The 17,581-nt window shown below is 45.1% G+C and overlaps 1 protein-coding gene across 1 annotated transcript in view; it reads left to right on the plus strand.

Moving 5' to 3' along the window:
* CLSTN2 (calsyntenin 2) overlaps positions 1–13,806 on the plus strand; it is a 634,687-nt gene extending 620,881 nt beyond the window's left edge. The window contains exons 13-17 of the mRNA XM_039248556.1: positions 7,499–7,669; positions 8,125–8,270; positions 8,382–8,505; positions 9,216–9,400; positions 11,464–13,806. Of these exons, the coding sequence (XP_039104487.1) occupies positions 7,499–7,669; positions 8,125–8,270; positions 8,382–8,505; positions 9,216–9,400; positions 11,464–11,667 (830 nt within the window). The 3' untranslated portion in view covers positions 11,668–13,806. The remainder of the gene's footprint in view (positions 1–7,498; positions 7,670–8,124; positions 8,271–8,381; positions 8,506–9,215; positions 9,401–11,463) is intronic.
* Positions 13,807–17,581: the final 3,775 nt, after the last annotated feature.

Here is a 17,581-nt window from a genome sequence, read left to right on the forward strand (position 1 = left end):
CTCCTCATCAGGGAAATACAAATCAAAACCACACTGAGATACCACCTCATGCCAGTCAGAGTGGCTAAAATGAGCAAATCAGAGAACTCTAGATGCTGGCAAGGATGTGGAGAAACGGGCACCCTCCTACACTGTTGGTGGGAATGTAAACTGGTACAGCCCCTCTGGAAAACAGTGTGGAGGTGCCTCAGGAAACTAACAATAGAACTCCCCTAGGACCCAGCAATAGCACTGCTAGGAAGTTACCCAAGGGATACAGAAATGCTGATGCATAGGAATGGGTATTAATTCTGTTTTAAATGTCCGATAGAATTCCCCAAGGAAGCCATCTGGCCCAAGGCTCTTACTTGTTGGGAGATTTTTGATAACTCCATTTCTTCACTAGTTATGGGTCTGCTCAGTTTTTCTATCTCTTCCCATGTGAATTTTGGTAGTGGGTGTGTGTTTAGGAATTTGTCCATTTCTTCTAAGTTGTCCAGTTTGTTGGCATATAATTTTTCATAGTATCCCTGATAGTTGCTTGTATTTCTGAGGTGTTGGTTGTAATAAGTCCATTTTCACTCATGATTTTGTCTATATGGATGCTCTCTCTTTTCTTTTTGAGAAGCCTGGCTAGAAGTTTGTCAATTTTATTTATTTTTTCAAAAAATCAACTCTTGGTTTCATTGATCTGTTCAACTGTTTTGTTTTGTTTTTGTTTTTTTTTTGGATTCTGCCCTGGGTTTTATTATTTCTCTTCTCCTACTGGCTTTGGGTGCTTTTTGCTCTCCTTCTAGTTCCTTTAGGTGTGCTGTTAGATTTTGTACTTGCACTTTTTCTGATTTCTTGAAATAGGCCTGGAGTGCAACGTACTTTCCTCTTAGGACTGCCTTTGCTGCAGCGTATAGAATTTGAAATTTATTTTCATTTTTTCCATATATTTTTAAATTTCTTCTCTAATTGCCTGATTGGCCCATTCATTCTTTAGTAGGGTGTTCTTTACTAGAAGACTAGAAGTCTTTCCAGACTTCTTCCTGTGGTCGATTTCAAGTTTCATAGAATTGTGATCTGAAAGTGTGTGTGGTATGATCTCAGTTCTTATATATTTATTGAGGGCTGCTTTATGTCCCAGTATGTGATCTATCTTGGAGAATGGGCCATGCGCACTTGAGAAGAAAGTGAATTCCATGGCCTCAGGATGGAGAGTTCTAAATATGTCTGTCAAATTCATCTGGTCCAATGTGTCATTCAAGTCCATTGTTTCTTTAGTGATTTTCTGTGTAGTTGATTTCTCCATTGGTGTAAGTGGAATATTAAAGTCCCATGCTATTAACACATTCTTATCCATAAAATTGTTTCGGTTTGTGATTGTTTTATGTATTTAGGTGCTCCTGTATTTGGTACATAGACATTTGTAATTGTTAGCTCTTCCTGATGGATAGACCCTGTAATTATTATATAATGCCTTTCTTCGTTCCTTGTTACTGCCTTTAAAGTCCAGTTTGTCTGATATAAGTATAGCCACTCCAGCTTTCTTTTGACTTCCAGTAGCATGATCTGTATTTCTCCATCCGCTTACTTTCAATCTGAAGGTGTCCTACAGTCTAAAATGAGTTTCTTGTAGACAGCAAATAGATGGATTTTTGTCTTTAAATCCATTCTGCTACCTTATGTCTTTTGATTGGAGCATTTAGTCCATTTATATTCAGTGATATTATTGAAAAATATGGGTTTAGAGTCATTGTGTTCTTTGTAGGGTTCATGCTTGTGGTGGTGTCTCTGATACCTTGTATTCCTTGCAGCATTTCCCTCATAGAGTCCCCCTTAGGATTTCTTGTAGGGTTGGTTTAGTGGTGACAAATTCTTTCACTTTTTATTTGGGAAGACTTTTATCTCTGCTGCTATTCTGAATGACAGGCTTGCCGGATAGAGGATTCTTGGCTGCATATTTTTTCTGTTCATCACTTTGAAGATTTCCTGCCATTCCTTTCTGGCCTGCCAAGTCTCAGTAGATAGGTCTGTAACCACTCTGATAGGTTTCCCTTTGTATGTTAGCCCCTTTTATCCCTAGCTGCTTTCAGAATTCTCTCTTTGTCCTTTTATTTTGCCAGTTTCACTATGATATGTTGTGCAGAAGATCGATTCAAGTGACGTCTGAGTAACTGAGTTCTCTGTGCCTCTTGGAGTTCAATGTCTGTTTCCTTCCCCAGGTCGGGGAAGTTCTCTGCTATAATTTGTTCAAGGACTCCTTCAGCGCCTTTCCCTCTCTCTTCCCCTCCTGGATTCCTATGATATGGATATTGTTCTGTTTGATTGTATTACTCAGCTCTCGAACTCTCCAAACTCTCCTTTCATGTTCCTGGTCAGTTTATCTCTTTTTCTCAGCTTCCTCTTTTTCTATAATTGTGTCTTCTAATTCATCTATTCTCCTCTCTGTCTCTTCAGTCTGTGCATTGAACACCTCCATTTTATTGTGCACCTCGTTTATAGCATTTTTCAAATTCATCACAACTATTTTTAAGCTCCATAGTCTTTGTAGCAATAGTTTCTCTGATTTCTTCCATGCCTTTTTCAATCCCCACGATTAATTCTATGACTATTCTAAATTATTTTTCAGTTATATTGCTTATTATCTGTTTTGAGTAGTTCTTTAGCTGTCATTTCTTCCTGAAATTTCTTTAGAGGAGAGTTCTTCTGTTTCGTCATTTTGGCTAGCTTTCTGTCTCTTGCTGGTTTTAAAAGCTTGTTATGCACTCAGCACCTGTGAGTACTGCTGTATTAAAGAAAGCTCTTTGACTATCCAGGGCCTGTCCGTTCAGGAAGTGTTCTTTGAATGGTGTCTCTTGGTCTCTCTTGTTGAGACTTTCGTTATTTTATTTCCCTACTTGTAGTGGTATTTGGGACTCTCCACCATGTGTACTTTGGCTTGTTTCTTGAGGTAGTCCTGGAAAAGAAAACAGACAGACACACACACAGGGAACAAAGGCACAGAAACGCACAGACAAATCTAACAAACATGCAAACTGAAAGGGAAAAAGAAAAAGAAAAAAAAAGGGGGGGGAGCAGGAAAAACAAATAATAAAAATAAAAATAAAGTAAAAAGAAAAGAAACAAGGAAAAAACCCAAAAGACACAGGACAGTCTAAGAGCATAAAACCAGAATCCCCAGCTACAAATAAAGAACTGGATATATGCAGTGCTGATGGAAGAGCATATACAAAGAGAGAAACGACAGGGTGGGGAGGAAGTGAAATTGGAAGAGAAATGACCAGGCAGAGAGACTAAGAGTCTTAATTCAGAGAGAAAAAGAGGATAATATGGTAAGAGGTGAGGAGAAAGAAATGAACATAATGTTACTCAGAGAAACTATATGGTCTAATTACTCCAGAGAGAGAGAGAAAGATAGCGGTGGAGGTGTAGGATATACATCCAGAGAATGGATTAAATGTGACAAGGGAAACTATGTCTGAATAGAAAGAATTGATCTAGAATTAACCACTGTAGTGCATCCTTGTTGGTCTTGCCCCAGGCTGAGTTAAAAAAAAAAAAAAAAACTCTAGCAGGGATTGGCGTGGTTTGGTGTAGGTGGGTCTTAGCCTCCAAGCCTCCACTGCATCCTTCTGGCCACTCCCTGAGGTCCCACCTTGGTGGTTGTGGGGAGAAAAATGGCAGCGCCCCAGTCACCTCTCGAACCAAGCTTTGCAACTCATTCTTTTGGGTCTGATGTCCCTGTGCTATGGACATAGCCAAGGTGGGCCGTGCTCTATGTCCCAAGGCACGCCTCGTTTCCAGATCTTACTCTGCCAGCCCCACTGATACAGCCCAAAATATAAACCCACAGGCCAAATCCCTCGGAGCAGTTTCAAGCTGGCCACCTCCCCACTGGGAATCTAGCTGAGCAAGAAGAGTGGCTGAGCGGCTTCAGGAACCACAGCTTCCCCTCCAGGTCGAGCTGGCGAGCAGAGGAGGGTTTCTCCCTGCGTTGCCTGGGACCAGTGAGTCCAGCTCAAGTTCAGCTGCACAGCTGGAAACCGGATCCCTGTGTGTCCTGAGCCGAGGTTTTTCTCTTCTCCAGGGACAGGGACAGTTTCTTGAGCAGTTTCAGCTGCTCTTTCTTTACCCCTAGACTCCCCGCGGCTCCCCGCAAAGGGGGCCCCCGCCCCTCCCTCCATGTCTCTGGTCCTGGCCCGTTTTTATCTTCCCCAGTTCGCACTCACACTATAAGATTTTCTCAGCAGACTCTGTCTCCTTTTCCTCCCAAACTCCTGGATTCTGCAAGGGTTCCTATGGCTTCAGGCCTTCTCCGTTTGAGAGATGGAGGCAAATGAAATGTATGGAGCGTCCTACTTCTCCGCCATCTTGCCTCCTCCCCCAAAAGGAGTCTCATAGGCAGCATATAGATGGGTCTTGTTTTTATCTATTCCATCATCCTGTGTCTTTTTTAGGAGCATTTAGTCCATTTACATTTGAGGTAATTATTGATAGGTATGTACCCTTCCATTTTGTTACTTGTTTTATGTTGGTTTTTGTAGATCTCTGTTCCTTTCTTCTCTTGTTCTCGCACGGTTAGTTTTCTTTAGTGATATACTTGGATGTCCTTTATTTTTTGCATATCTGTTCTGGTTTTTTGATTTGTGGTTACCATTAGGTTTGTATATAATATCTTCTGCATACAGCAATCTATATCAAGTTAATGGTCCCTTATGTTTGAACCCATTCTTTACTCCTCTCCACCTCCACCATTTTAGGTACATGGTGTCATACTTTACAGTATTTTGTGAGTCCCTTGACTGAATTTTACAGATATACTTATTTTTTTTACTGCTTTTGTGCTTCCTACATTTCTTTCTTCTACTTACAATCTTTCCACTCAGTAAATCCCCTTTCACATTTGTTGTAGTGCTGGTTTAGTCACCATAAATTCATTTGTTTTGTTTTGTTTGCCTGGGAAACTTTCTCTCCTTCTGTTCCTAATGATAGCCTTGCTGGATGGAGTATTCTTGGTTGCAGGGTTTTTTGTTTTTTTTTCCCTTTCAGCACTTTGCAAGCCAAAAGAGAGTGGCATGATATATTCAAACTCTCAGCTGTAAAATCAGCTGATAGTTTATAGGGCTTCCCTTGTATCTGTTTTTCTTGGTGTTTTTAAAATTTTCTGTCACTACTTTTTGTCATTTTAATTATTGTATCTTGGTGTGAACGTCCTTGGGTTGATTTTATTGGGGGCTCTCTGTGCTTCTTGGATTTAGATTTCTGGTTTTCCTCCCACATTTGGGAATTTTGCAGCTGTTATTTAAGCAAATTTTCTACCCCTTTTCTCTCTCTTCTGCTGCGATCCCTATATTGTGAATGGTGTTATGCTTGATGGTGTCACTGAGTTCTCTAAGTCTCTTTTCTTTTTTCTCTCTCCTGTTCAGGTTTATTGCTTTTCATCACTCTGTTCTTTAGGTCACTGATCCTTTCTCCTTCCTCTAGTCTACCATTTATTTCATCTAGTGTATTTTTATTGTCAGCTATTGAGTTCTTCATCTGATTGGTTCTTTAGGTTTTCTCTTTGTTGAGGATCTCACTGAGGTCCTCCACTCTTCACCAGTCCAGTGAGTATCTTTAGGACCATTACTTTAAATTCTCCATCACAGATATTACTCTTCTCATTTCTGTTTAGGCTTCTTGCTGTTATTTAGTCCTGTTCTTTCATTTGGGACATATTCCTGTCTCATTATGTCTAACTTTTTGTGTGTTAGGAATGTCAGCTACATGTACTGCTCTGGAAAGTAGTGGCCTTATGAAAGAGAGGTCCTGTAGTGCCCCATGTTGACCACAGCCTGGCATTTCAGGAATGTCTTCTATGTGTATGTTGTGTGTGCTCCCGTCTGAGACCCTTTTGTTAGTGGATGGGGCCTACAGTCAGACCAGATACCTGCCCCCAGCCTACTGCTAGGGCTGCAGTCTGGCTGGTATGTGTGATTATCTTCCCCTTTTCCAGGACGGGAATCACTTTGGAGTGGTGCTGGTCCTTTTGGGGTTGCTTACACACTGCCAGGCTTGTGGCACCGCTTTGGATGGGCTCCAGCCAAAGGCATTTTGGAGGGGGCCAGTCATCAGGAGAACTTAGTGCATGGCACTTGGTTTAACCAAGGTTGAAGTACATCTGCTATGGGAGGGGACCTAGAGCAGAGGCCTGCCTGGAGAGGGCCTATCTGCAGCTGAACCTGGGGGGCAGATGCAGTTAGCACGTTAGGTAATATGTTGGTGCTGTGCTCGTTCCTGCAGGTGTCTGTGTGTGTAGGCTGGGGAGCAGGGGAGGGAAATGGTGCCTATCAGCTCCTTTGTTCCTGGGGCAGTCTCCCAATGATCTCTGTCCCTCTACCACATACTCTGAGATTAGTTAACAGATCTCCCTTCTGTATCCCCCAGACATTTTTCAAACTGTTGTTTCTATGCTGTATCCCCATGGGCTGTTGTGCTGGTTCTGGAAGGACAGGGACTGAGCTTCCGGTCACCCTCTGGCTCCCCCATAGCCAAACTCCCTAATTTTTAATGTTCTAGGTGTTAAGCCCTGCTAAATGTAAGAACTCATGAAATTATGCCCAGCTGGTTTTCAAAGCCAAATGGTTTGGGGATTCATCTTCTCTGTGCAGGTTCCCCATCCCTGGGGTGCCTTGTCTGAGGATCTGTGTTTTTCCCCTACCTGTACCCATGGCATCTCTCCCTCCCACGGTCTCGTTTAGCTCCTGAGTACATCTCTGTTCTTCCTATCCTCTTCCATGTGGACTCTTCTCTACATTTAGTTGTGGAGTCTGTTGTGCCAATCTTCAGATTATTTTCTGGGTTATTTACACTGATGTAGTGTTATCAAGGTGTTTCCATGGGACAAAGTGAGCTTAGGGTCCTCCTACTCTGCCATCCTCCCCAAAAGTCCCCATCACCTTTAAGCTAGGACTGCTAGCCTGTCTAGCATTCAAATATTCAGACATCCCTTTGGGAACTTTGCTGTCATAAAACCAGGCAAGGATTGTTAGAATGACCAGAAGCTTGCCAACTAACCAGTTTACTTAACCATTTAATTATATTAACAATGCATAGTGATAGACTCTATATGAGCCCCTGGCTTAGATATTGAGGAGTCATTCATAAAAAGTGCCTCTACCCTTGAAAAACTCAGGGCTTGTTGCGGGTAACAGACACAATCTGCAATCCTCTCCAGACCCTCACACTCCTTACAGATGAGGAAACTGAGAGGTAAGTAGTTTCTCTAACAGTATAAGCATCTCTGTAGCAGAGCTGGTCTTCACATTCATGTTTTGACTGCTATTTTCATGCTTCTCACACAAACCCATGCCCCCCCACTCGGGGTCTGCCTGGTTCATCTGAGCAGTCAAGGCATTGGTTGGGATGTCATAACCTCTTCTGACCAAGCCTGACCCTGGAGGGTGAGTCACAGAGGAGGAAGATGACATACAAGGCCTACTGTCTGAGTTGTCCTCATGCCTGTGTTTCCCATGTGTCTGTCTTCCCTCAGCCCCCAAATCAGCAGTCTTAGAAGAAATGCTTCATAACCTAGATTTCTGTGACATTTTGGTACTTGGAGGGGACCTGGACCCAAGACAGGAATGCTTAGAGCTCAATCACAGTGAGCTCCATCAGCGACACCTGGATGCCACTAACTCCACCGCAGGCTACTCCATCTATGGTAAGGCCACACTTGGCTCCTTCACCTGGTGGTCTCCTCTCAGAGTGCCCTCATGCAAGTCATGAGTGTGACAGCACTCTGGCACCTGTGGAATAGGGGTCATGTGGAGACCCTTGATCTCAGAGCATGGACTTCTAACCCCTCCTTCAGTGAACTACTCCAGTATCTTGTAGACCTGGCCCACTTCCCATTCCTGGGGACATCTATAGAAAGTAGGTGCATGCTTTCTCTCATAATGTTTGATCTTAACACATATTATAGCAGCATTTGACAGACTGAGGCCAAACATTCTGGTCAGAGCCTAACGTATTTGGAAAATCCATGGGTCAGTTTACTTGGGTCCTTAGAACTTCTATGCCTGCAAATTGTCTGCCCTTAAACATCTAAAATTCAGAAGATCCTCAAGTTTCAGCAGCCACAGCCTGTCTTCCCCATCTGCTGCCTTCTTATGACAGGTGTGGGCTCCATGAGCCGCTATGAGCAAGTGCTGCATCACATCCGCTATCGCAACTGGCATCCGGCTTCCCTGGAGTCCCGGCGGTTCAGAATCAAGTGCTCAGAACTCAATGGACGTTATACCAGTAATGAGTTCAACCTTGAGGTGAGTGAGCCCTGTCATCATTAGGGAATTTCAGACTCACCCACTTGTTCCCCATTTGTTTGGGCCCCCCTGCCACTCTTGGTCAGCAGCACCTCTCCCTGCTCTTCCCAGGTCAGCGTCCTCCATGAGGTCAGAATCTCAGACAAGGAGCATGTCAGCCACCTTATCGTGCAGCCTCCCTTCCTGCAGTCTGTCCACCACCCTGAGGCCCGAAGTAGCATCCAGCGCAGTTCAGGTAAGTGGCCTGGGAGGAAGGGCCTCAGGATATCAAGTGATCACTGTGATTCAAGACCATCCGCTAACAGGTATGGTGCAACAGCCACAGGGACCCGAGCTGAAGGAGAGACTCAGAAATGGAAAAGCTGAGGGCACTGCCTCTGAAGTACTCACAGCCTCAGTAAGGGGCCTGGGAAAGAAGTACACACAATATATCATCACAAAATTTAGTACAGAGTGCTAGGGTAAAATCTTCCAAGTCTTTTAGGCCTAACTCAGAGCCACATCCTGTGTGAAGCTTTCCATGAACCCCTTCATATGCTCACACTCATGCATACATACACCATATTGGGGTCTCCCAATCATACTTCTAGTCTTGCCGTTTGTATTACTGGCCGGTGGGCACTCCAGCCCTATGAAGTTCCACAGTTTTCTGGCTCTCAGTGGAAGCTGCCCTAGAATTTGAGGGAGGAAAGCAAGAGATAGAAAGAATTTACATCAGATATTTCATTTACTTCTCACCATCACCATGGGGTAAGAATTATTAAATCCATTATACAGGTGAGGAAAAGAAAGCCCAGACAGGGTAAGGAGCTGGCCCAGAGTTCTACAGCTGAGAAATGGTAGGGCTGATTTTAACCTACACATGGATGTTTCATTCACACTCCATCCCAAGACTGGTTTAGTCCTTCCGTTCACCATGTCATGTGGATTCCTTCCTTGTTCCAGTGGTCCCAAGCATCGCCACAGTGGTCATCATCATCTCCGTGTGCATGCTGGTGTTTGTCGTGGCCATGGGCGTGTACCGGGTCCGGATTGCCCACCAGCACTTCACCCAGGAGACTGAGGCTGCCAAGGAGGCTGAGATGGATTGGGACGACTCTGCGCTCACTATCACAGTCAACCCCATGGAGGTGATCCTCATGCAGGGGCTGGGATCTTGGGGCAGGATGCTTCCCCTCCACCAGCTCCATCTTTCCTCCGCTGGAAGCCCTGCCCCAACTAGCCCAGCCCATGCAACCTGCATGGACCATACTTTCCTACCAGCTGCATTCACTGATTAAAAATGTGTGAATTGCTCTCCCCCTCCGAACAGAACCAGACATTTCTTAAGGCAAGCAGCCATGTGTTGTCTCTCCCTTGCCTGCCTCCCCCATAGTATTAAACTCAGCGCTGACTAACACTTATAAACTCAGTATTGAATTTTTGATTAACAGTGTAAATTAGATGGCTTTGCTCCATACTGCCTGCAGAGCTCACTTAAGGGCTCAGAACAGGTTAAAACAAAAATACAACAGCAATACTTGCCATTCGGTGAGTCCCCATTATCCCAGACACTGCACAAATCTTCGCAGCCTCCTGTGAAGTAGGAGTCCTCATCCTCATTTACTAAGGTGGGAACCAACTCTGAGAAGAAAGTAAAAGTGCTCAGTCTTATATAGCTGGTAATGGTAGTGCCAGTATTCAACTCAAGGTTACCAGATCCTAACATTTATAACTTTCAGTTAGCCAGCAGCCTCCGGCATCCACCCCTGAGGGCCTAAGACCCCAGCTCTGGACATACTAATATCAAAGTACCCTGTGGTCTGCCCGTGGGCCCGGGGTGGTGGTGGTGGTAGAGACAGGAGCAGGAAGGAAGGGAAGATAAGGAAAGTCACTGAGAAACGAAGATTCTCCCGGTTTGGTCCCCAGGGTCCCCCTGAGTTGGCCTCATGCTCCAATTTCATAGCCAGAGTGCCAATGCAGCTCAGCCTCTCCTAGAGTGGGGTGTAGGTACAATGCTGAGTGCCCCACTGCAGAAATGCCAGCATTTCTCCCTCAGAGAGCTGAGCCTTAGGTGCGGCAAATAAGCCACTGTGCCTAGAACAATGTGAGTACCAGGCAAGAGTGTTCCTGCCAAGGGCTAACTCGCTGCTTCCAACGGTCAGAGAAGCATGAGTAGGGCGATCCATTGAGGCGCAAGTGTTCAGCAAAGATTTCCTGGAGGAGGTTAGCTTGAGAGAGGCCATGAAGAATGAGGTGGGATGGGTGCAGGGCACAGTAGAAGGGAAGCCACTCCAGAGAGGGGACACGAGCACACAAGAGCAAACATCTTTTATGGCTGTTTCATCAACTCAGAATCACCAAAAAACTGTTCAGAAGGGTAGGGGGAATGGAACTGGAAAAGAGTAGGGTTGAGTTTGAGGACACAAGTCTCAGAGGGTGAAGGAAAGCGTGGAAAATGAGGACCATCCACTTTGTCCTTCCCAAGGGAATATTTCTGAGGGGGAATACACCTGAGTCTTGGCTTGGAAGACCTTCTGCTCTGAGAATATATCTCACCTAGAAACAGGCTATAAGCGGGGCGCCTGGGTGGCTCAGTCGGTTAGGCGTCCGGCTTTCGCTTAGGTCATGACCTCGCGGTTCGTGGGTTCGAGCCCCGCGTCGGGCTCTGTGCTGACTGCCAGCTCAGAGCCTGGAGCCTGTTTCAGTCTGTGACTCCCTCTCTCTCTGACCCTCCCCTGTTCACGCTGTCTCTCTCTCTCGCCTAGAAATAAATAAAACATTTAAAAAATTAAAAAAAAAAAAAAGAGGCTATAAGCTTAAATACCATTCTCTCATGGAAAAGCAAACACTTAAGACTTGGAAAGTTCCATACAGACAGGCTTCAAAAATGCCAGAAAGCAAACCTTAGCATAAAAGGTTCTTTAAACGATGGAAGGGATGGGCTTTGATATCTTGTGTTTAAAACATGTAATTTACCTTGAGTCCAGATCTTGGAATTTGTTAATTCTTCTCTGTCCTTAGCCCTCCCATTTCCCTTTTACCAGAGGACCTCCCCGACAGGAGGCAGGTCTCCAGTCCCACGGATTTAGCGTGAAGGGAAAGGAATCCACGGGGCCCAAAATATTCCCTTAATAGAGGGAGAAACATCTAAGTTCCAAAGCAGCTTTTGATCAGCCCCTGATGAGCATGTCCCTTCTCTCCCTACGTCTAGAAACATGAAGAACCAGGGCATGGGGAAGAAGAGACTGAGGAGGAAGAAGAGGAGGAAGAAATAGAAGATGTGAGCTCCAGCAGCAGTGACTCAGACGACAGCGAAGAGGAAGAAGAGGAGGAAGGGATGGGAAGGGGCAGACATGGGCAGAGTGGAGCCAGGCAAGCCCAGCTGGAGTGGGATGATTCTGCCCTTCCCTACTAGTGCCCATCTGTCTGCTTCTACCCACACGTCCCTTTTGTAAGCCTCACCCCAATGTACACCCAAGTCTATCACATGTCGCCTCTGACTTCTAGGACAGGTCTGGGCAGACCTTCCCCAGTGTCCTGGAAGCCACCCTTTATGCCTTGGGCACTCCCCATGTCCCAGCCCCAGGGCAGTTCCAAGAAGCCCAGGGTCATCATTAGTGGGGACTTTGGGGTGGACTTTGTCCTGAACCCCCCCTGGGCCCACCCAGCATCCTGACAGCCAGTCTGCAGAGTTCTGCCTTTTTTCCTCTGCAGGGGAGAAAGTAAGCCTTTATGTCACTCACCTTCCCCAGGCTCCCCATGCCCAGGGACCTTGGGTTCCAGCTCACTGTGCGTGCACCTGACCCAGTCTCCTCTTCCACACAGACCAGCAGGTTCTCCTTACCTGAGTCTTCAGGTGGCTTCACACAGGCAAGGTGGTCAGACTTCACACACAAGATGTCTAAGTCCTTAACACTTGAAAGTCCGTGTTGGGGCAAAATTAAACGTATAGGGAAAGGTTCACACACAGGCGCGTGCACACCCACATGCATACGTATACTCTCCGCAGTTTGGAGAGCCTTTCCCTTTGTCCTTTGGGAGGCCACATAAGCTTAAATGAAAAGTCCAAAACCAAGAGTAGGTCCCTGGCCACAGCAGGACCTGATCCCCAGCCAAAGCTATCTGCAAACCTACCTGCCTTGGTGCCCTGCTGGGGGCTGCCACCACAGGACATCGCAGGAACCAGGAAACATGCCACAGAGGCACTGCGCCAGGTGACAACATGACAAGCCTGTAGCCAGGGACCAAAAGGAAGGGCTGATGAGATGAGCAGCTGGGCATCATGGTGGGCACAGATCTGGGGGACAGGGGTAGATGGGGTCTCCCCAGTCAAAGGTCAAGAAGGCGCTCAGCATCTAGTCTAGGGTCCGTCATCACCCGTTTCACCCTGTTTTTCCTCTTAAGAAAATACATTCCTTTTGGATGTCTTAGAACAAGATTGAACTGTGCCGAATCTAAAATGAAAGTTTGGAGATTTGAATGCTAGGAATTAGAAGCACATCTGTGGTATAACAGCCGCTGCTTTATTCTCATAAAAGGAGCAATGCTTTGGGTGGAGAGCAAATAGATCTGAAAACCTAATTTCTTTCTTATTTTAATAAGAAAATCTTTTCCACCTCCATCCTAATGTGGACACCTCATAAGGAGAACTGTTGCTATAGTAACTCATCTGTGCTCTTTTGTGACCAAGAGAATTGCAGGCAAGAAACAGGCCATTCTAGGACTTCCACAAGGCTCTGAGACCATCTTTGTTTTGAATGTCTCTGCCTTTGTCTTCGGTATGTACAATCTGTTCTCATCCTTCCAACCTCCCCCACTCCGCATATTGGCATAGGCACAGAGCTGGCCCCTAGTCACAGTGGCATTCAGGTTCAAAAGAAAGTTGAGAATCTGTTCATTCTATTTACCATGTCACCAAAACAGAGCATAAAGGGGACCATCATCAATGTCCTCCACCCAGTGAGGATCCGTGACAGGCCTTTGCAACCTTCTGATTCAAGAAAACTACCTTAAGCAGCTTTTTCCACCACTGAAAGTGGTTTTTGCAGATCTCTTCCCTCCTTTAAGCCTCACAATAATTATATCAGGGAGTTGGGACATCTATTGTCAGGAACATTTCCACTATGAAGAAACTGAGGTTCAGAGATTGAACATCTAGCTCAGAATCATTCAGAGGTATAGACAAGACTAGACTCCCCACCGTCCACTATCGGTCCAGTGCCCACCACCCTACTTACACTTATGCAGCTAATAGGCATTGCTGATGACCTACTGTGTGCTGTCAGCCAGCAGCCACAGGAAATGATAAAGCTGAGGGAGATGAGCTCCTCCCCTCAGAGGATGTAATAGTTGCAGAGGAGAAACAAATAGGCAGAGAAGTTATATAAGACAGACATAGAATGGGGAGAGAAGTCACAGGGAGAAGTTAAACAATCACAACTCTTGTTTTTCCCTTTTCAGGGAAAAATGCAGAAGTTTGGGATTTTATATTCATTGAATGGAAACAGACATGTCTGTGAATTCTCCCAACCATAAAAAAAAAAAAAAAAAAAAACCCTGTTCTGTCAAGCTGTGTCTACACATCTACAAGGAGAAAATCTGTAACACTGCTTAGCCCTCTCAATTCCTTTAAAAAAAGACTCTCCAGTTGGGCATTTAGGAGCTAACAGAATTCTCCCAAAATTATGGCAGTAAAAGTCAAATTTATAGTTTAAAACCAACTCCTTTTTTTGTTGTTATTCAGAATTCTTTTTTTACTGTTTCAAGTTTTTATATAAATTCTAGGTAGTTAACATTTAGTGTAATATTAGCTTCAGGCGTAGAATTTAGTGATTCATCGCTTACATACCAGGGCTCATCACAACCAATTCTTTTTCAGTGGATTTCCATTTAAAACATTAAGCCTGGTTCTCATAAGAGCACCTTGCTCAGTCTGTTCGGATTGGCTAGTGGGGGAAGGTGTTCCTCATGCCCTGTGGGTGTCTCCAATTTCTGCATCACTTACTCAGGGTTGAGTGAGCTATGTGGGGCACACTTTGGGGAGGGTATGGGAGAAGCAGGTGAAAGTGGCACTTGGCTAGGAAAGCAAAGTTGAATCATCTGTGACTAGATTGATGTAGAGAAACAATGGGATCAACACATCAGGACCCTCTCAAACAGCTCTGTTGTGGGAGGTCACACTGCATGTCAGCTCCAGAAACAAGGCACTTGATGCTCCTCAGTCCATGGGCATCACGTCCCATGCCCCACTTATCACCATGGATGAGAACAAGGAGGAGTGGTTATATAAAAGAAGCAGCATCAGGTGGTATTCAGGTGAGTGGCAAGTAATGTAACTTGCCCTCTACCAGATATTCTAATTACAAGTGAAAAATGTCAATCAGTCCATCATTTCCCAGACTCCATATGCTGCTGTCCAGGAACCAGAACTCCCAGATGGCCCAGACACCATGCAGCTTGGCATCCAGGCATCAGCAGCAGCAGATGCAGGCTCAGACCCCAGAGAACAGCTGACCAGTCTGGCCACAGGCCAGACCATTGCTTACCTTGCCAAGGGGATGACCAGATTCTCCTCTCTCGAGCTGGAAAATAGGCTGAAACCTCTCAAGTGACTCGGGTAACAGGAAGAGGAGGTTGAAATGGAAAAAGCCAGTACAGACTGACTTGCCTCAATGGAGTAAAGGAATCAACTAGTTGGTCACCTGTCTTAAAGAATACTGAAAGTATATTCTAGTAAGTTAATCAAATTCCTTAAGTGTGACCAAGGGCCAAATTTATTTAGATAACAAAAATGTGATTTCATTGGAATCTTATTTCATTACCACTTTCTTGAATGTTCTCAACCACCCTATCAGGCAGAGTTTAAACCACACATCTCTGCAGGTAGCAAGAGCTGAACCTTGTGGACATGGACCCTCCAGGGAGAGGGCTCCTGGTGGGAAGCAATGTCCTCCATGCCTGTACATACAGCAGATGTTGGCACACTTTATCTGTAAACAGCCAGATAGTAAATATTTTGTGCTTTGCAAGGCCATATGGTCACTGTTGCAAGTATTCAACTCTTCCACTGTCGCATGAAATAAGCCACAGACAATACATAAACCAATGGATATGGCTACATTCCAAAAAAATTATTTATGAATACTAAGAAAGCAGACAACTTGAATTCATATTTTTATATATCATGAAATTTTATTACCCTTTTTTGATTTTTACTTTCAACCACTTAAAAATTGAAAAACTCTTCTGAGCCCATGGGCCATACAAAACCCAGCAGCCTGCCAGATCTGGCCTGTAGGCTATAGTTTGCTCACTTCTACCATACGTTCATGGAAAGCAGCCCTCCATTTGCCAAGGAAAAGTAAATTGCTATATTAGACCCTTCCTTCAACTACCCAGAGACCTTCGCCTCAAAAATGAACAACAAACAACTCCACAGCCCTTAATTAAGTTGTTTTAAATGTCCATGTCCCAGCAAGGAAATGACAAGAAAAAAACACCTCATACTGGTCAAATTGACTCAAACACAGACAATGAATTCATCATTCATTGAGAACCCCATGCACTGGGTCCAGGAACTAACTGACCACTGAGTCCTAACCCCCTACAGCTCAGGGCCAACTCCCAGGTGCTGCACTTTCCCCACAGGACTCAGCCCATAATGATTTCTAAGCAGGAGTGTTCATTATCTCAGACTGATTTCCATTTCAGCTCTGCTCATGCCATTGCTCTAAAAATGATCCGAAAGACTGTTGACTGTTTGAATCAATAGCAACATAATCAGTAGAAAGCCCTACCCAGCACATTTCAAAATTAGCAGTCTACTTGGCTTTATGATTCAATATTAGCAAGAGAAAGAAAAGAGGACTTTTTAACCATACTCTCATTGAAATTAACCAAATCAGTTTTAGAAGAAAGTGAGGGAGTGAGTTTAATTCTTTGAAATAATTTACAAGTGAAAAGTACATGATTTTTAGATACAATCATTTTCAGGCCTTTGGGGCATCTCCAAAGCCCCTGCAAAATACTTTGGAGAGCTACGGACAGTGCAAGATCCTCTATCTGCATCAGGCTTTTATAGAGGCTGACAAGCCAAAGCCCTTGGCACAATTTAATTTTCGTGTAATCACTTTCCACTGACCAACTCTAGGCAAAGGAAATGAGCAGTGAAAGTTTTGAAGTCTACTCCAGCACCTTCATTCCCCTGCCTTTATTTACTTTATAAATTTATTCTGTACCTACTTTACAGGTCCTTCTCTAGTTTTCCTTTTGGTACCAACTACAAAGGAGAGTTGGCTTTACAAGAGCTATGGACTAGATGTCAAACTTGACTCTCTACCAGGAAGACCCAAAAAGACACAAGAAGTTACCTCCACCAGCACCCCAGAAAGCAATCAGACATTCCCTGGATGCCATTAGTGAACAGATGGGATTCTATGTTTGCAGCTATGTTCAGTGTAATTCAGCAAATCCTTGTTGAGCACCCGTGGTGTGCCAGGCCCTGTGCCAGAAACGGGGGAATGGTGAATGGATGAGGCACAGCCCTGCCCAGGAGAGTCTCCTGGTCTCATGAGCTGTTGGCATGTTTCCTTTGCAGTCCTGGAGGCTGTCTGAGAGAAGTTGGGACTGGTGCAGACAGAAGTTTGGCGTTGGGGGATGTGAGTAACTTACTTTGGCAGTTCTCCACCCTAAGTTAGATGGTAGATGTGATTCTAGGAGCCCTGACACACATTGCCAAGGCAAGAGAGGAGGAGAGCTCTAGGGAAGCAGGCAATGCCCCAACCATACCCTGGTCACCTATGGATGAAAGCCAGTCACCCTGCCCATCAGGTGGATAGCACATGGCTGACGGCTGAGATTCAGCAAAACTAGGCCAAAGGAAGTTAATTATGAACAGCAGGATGAATTCTTAAGCATGAATACCTGGAAAGTAACCCAGGTACAGGGGCTGGTATGTGCCAATTTCCAATGCAGGAAAAGCCTGATGTGAGGGAGTTCCCCTGTGGCCTGAAGTCAGAGCTGAGGAGGGAAGAAGGGCCTGGCTTTGTAGGACCTGCTAAGGGGCCACAGGACACTGTAGAGCAGAGGTCCTCAAGGTGTGTCCCTGGACCAGAGCATCATCTGAGAATAAATGAGAAACGCAAAAACTTGGGATCCACTGAAGAGCTACTACACCACAAACCAGGGGTAGGGCCCAGCTGTTTTAAGGCTCTCTGATCCTGATACACACCAAGGTTTGAAAGCCACTGATAGAGAGGATGACAGTGACTTCCACTGGCACTGGGACAGGAGGACTAATAGGATAAGGCAGTCGATCACTGGGGTGGAAG

The sequence above is a fragment of the Hyaena hyaena genome, unplaced genomic scaffold, assembly GCF_003009895.1.
Source record: "Hyaena hyaena isolate Hyena2069 unplaced genomic scaffold, ASM300989v1 scaffold_311, whole genome shotgun sequence".
In the NCBI taxonomy this organism is placed as follows: Eukaryota; Metazoa; Chordata; class Mammalia; order Carnivora; family Hyaenidae; genus Hyaena; species Hyaena hyaena.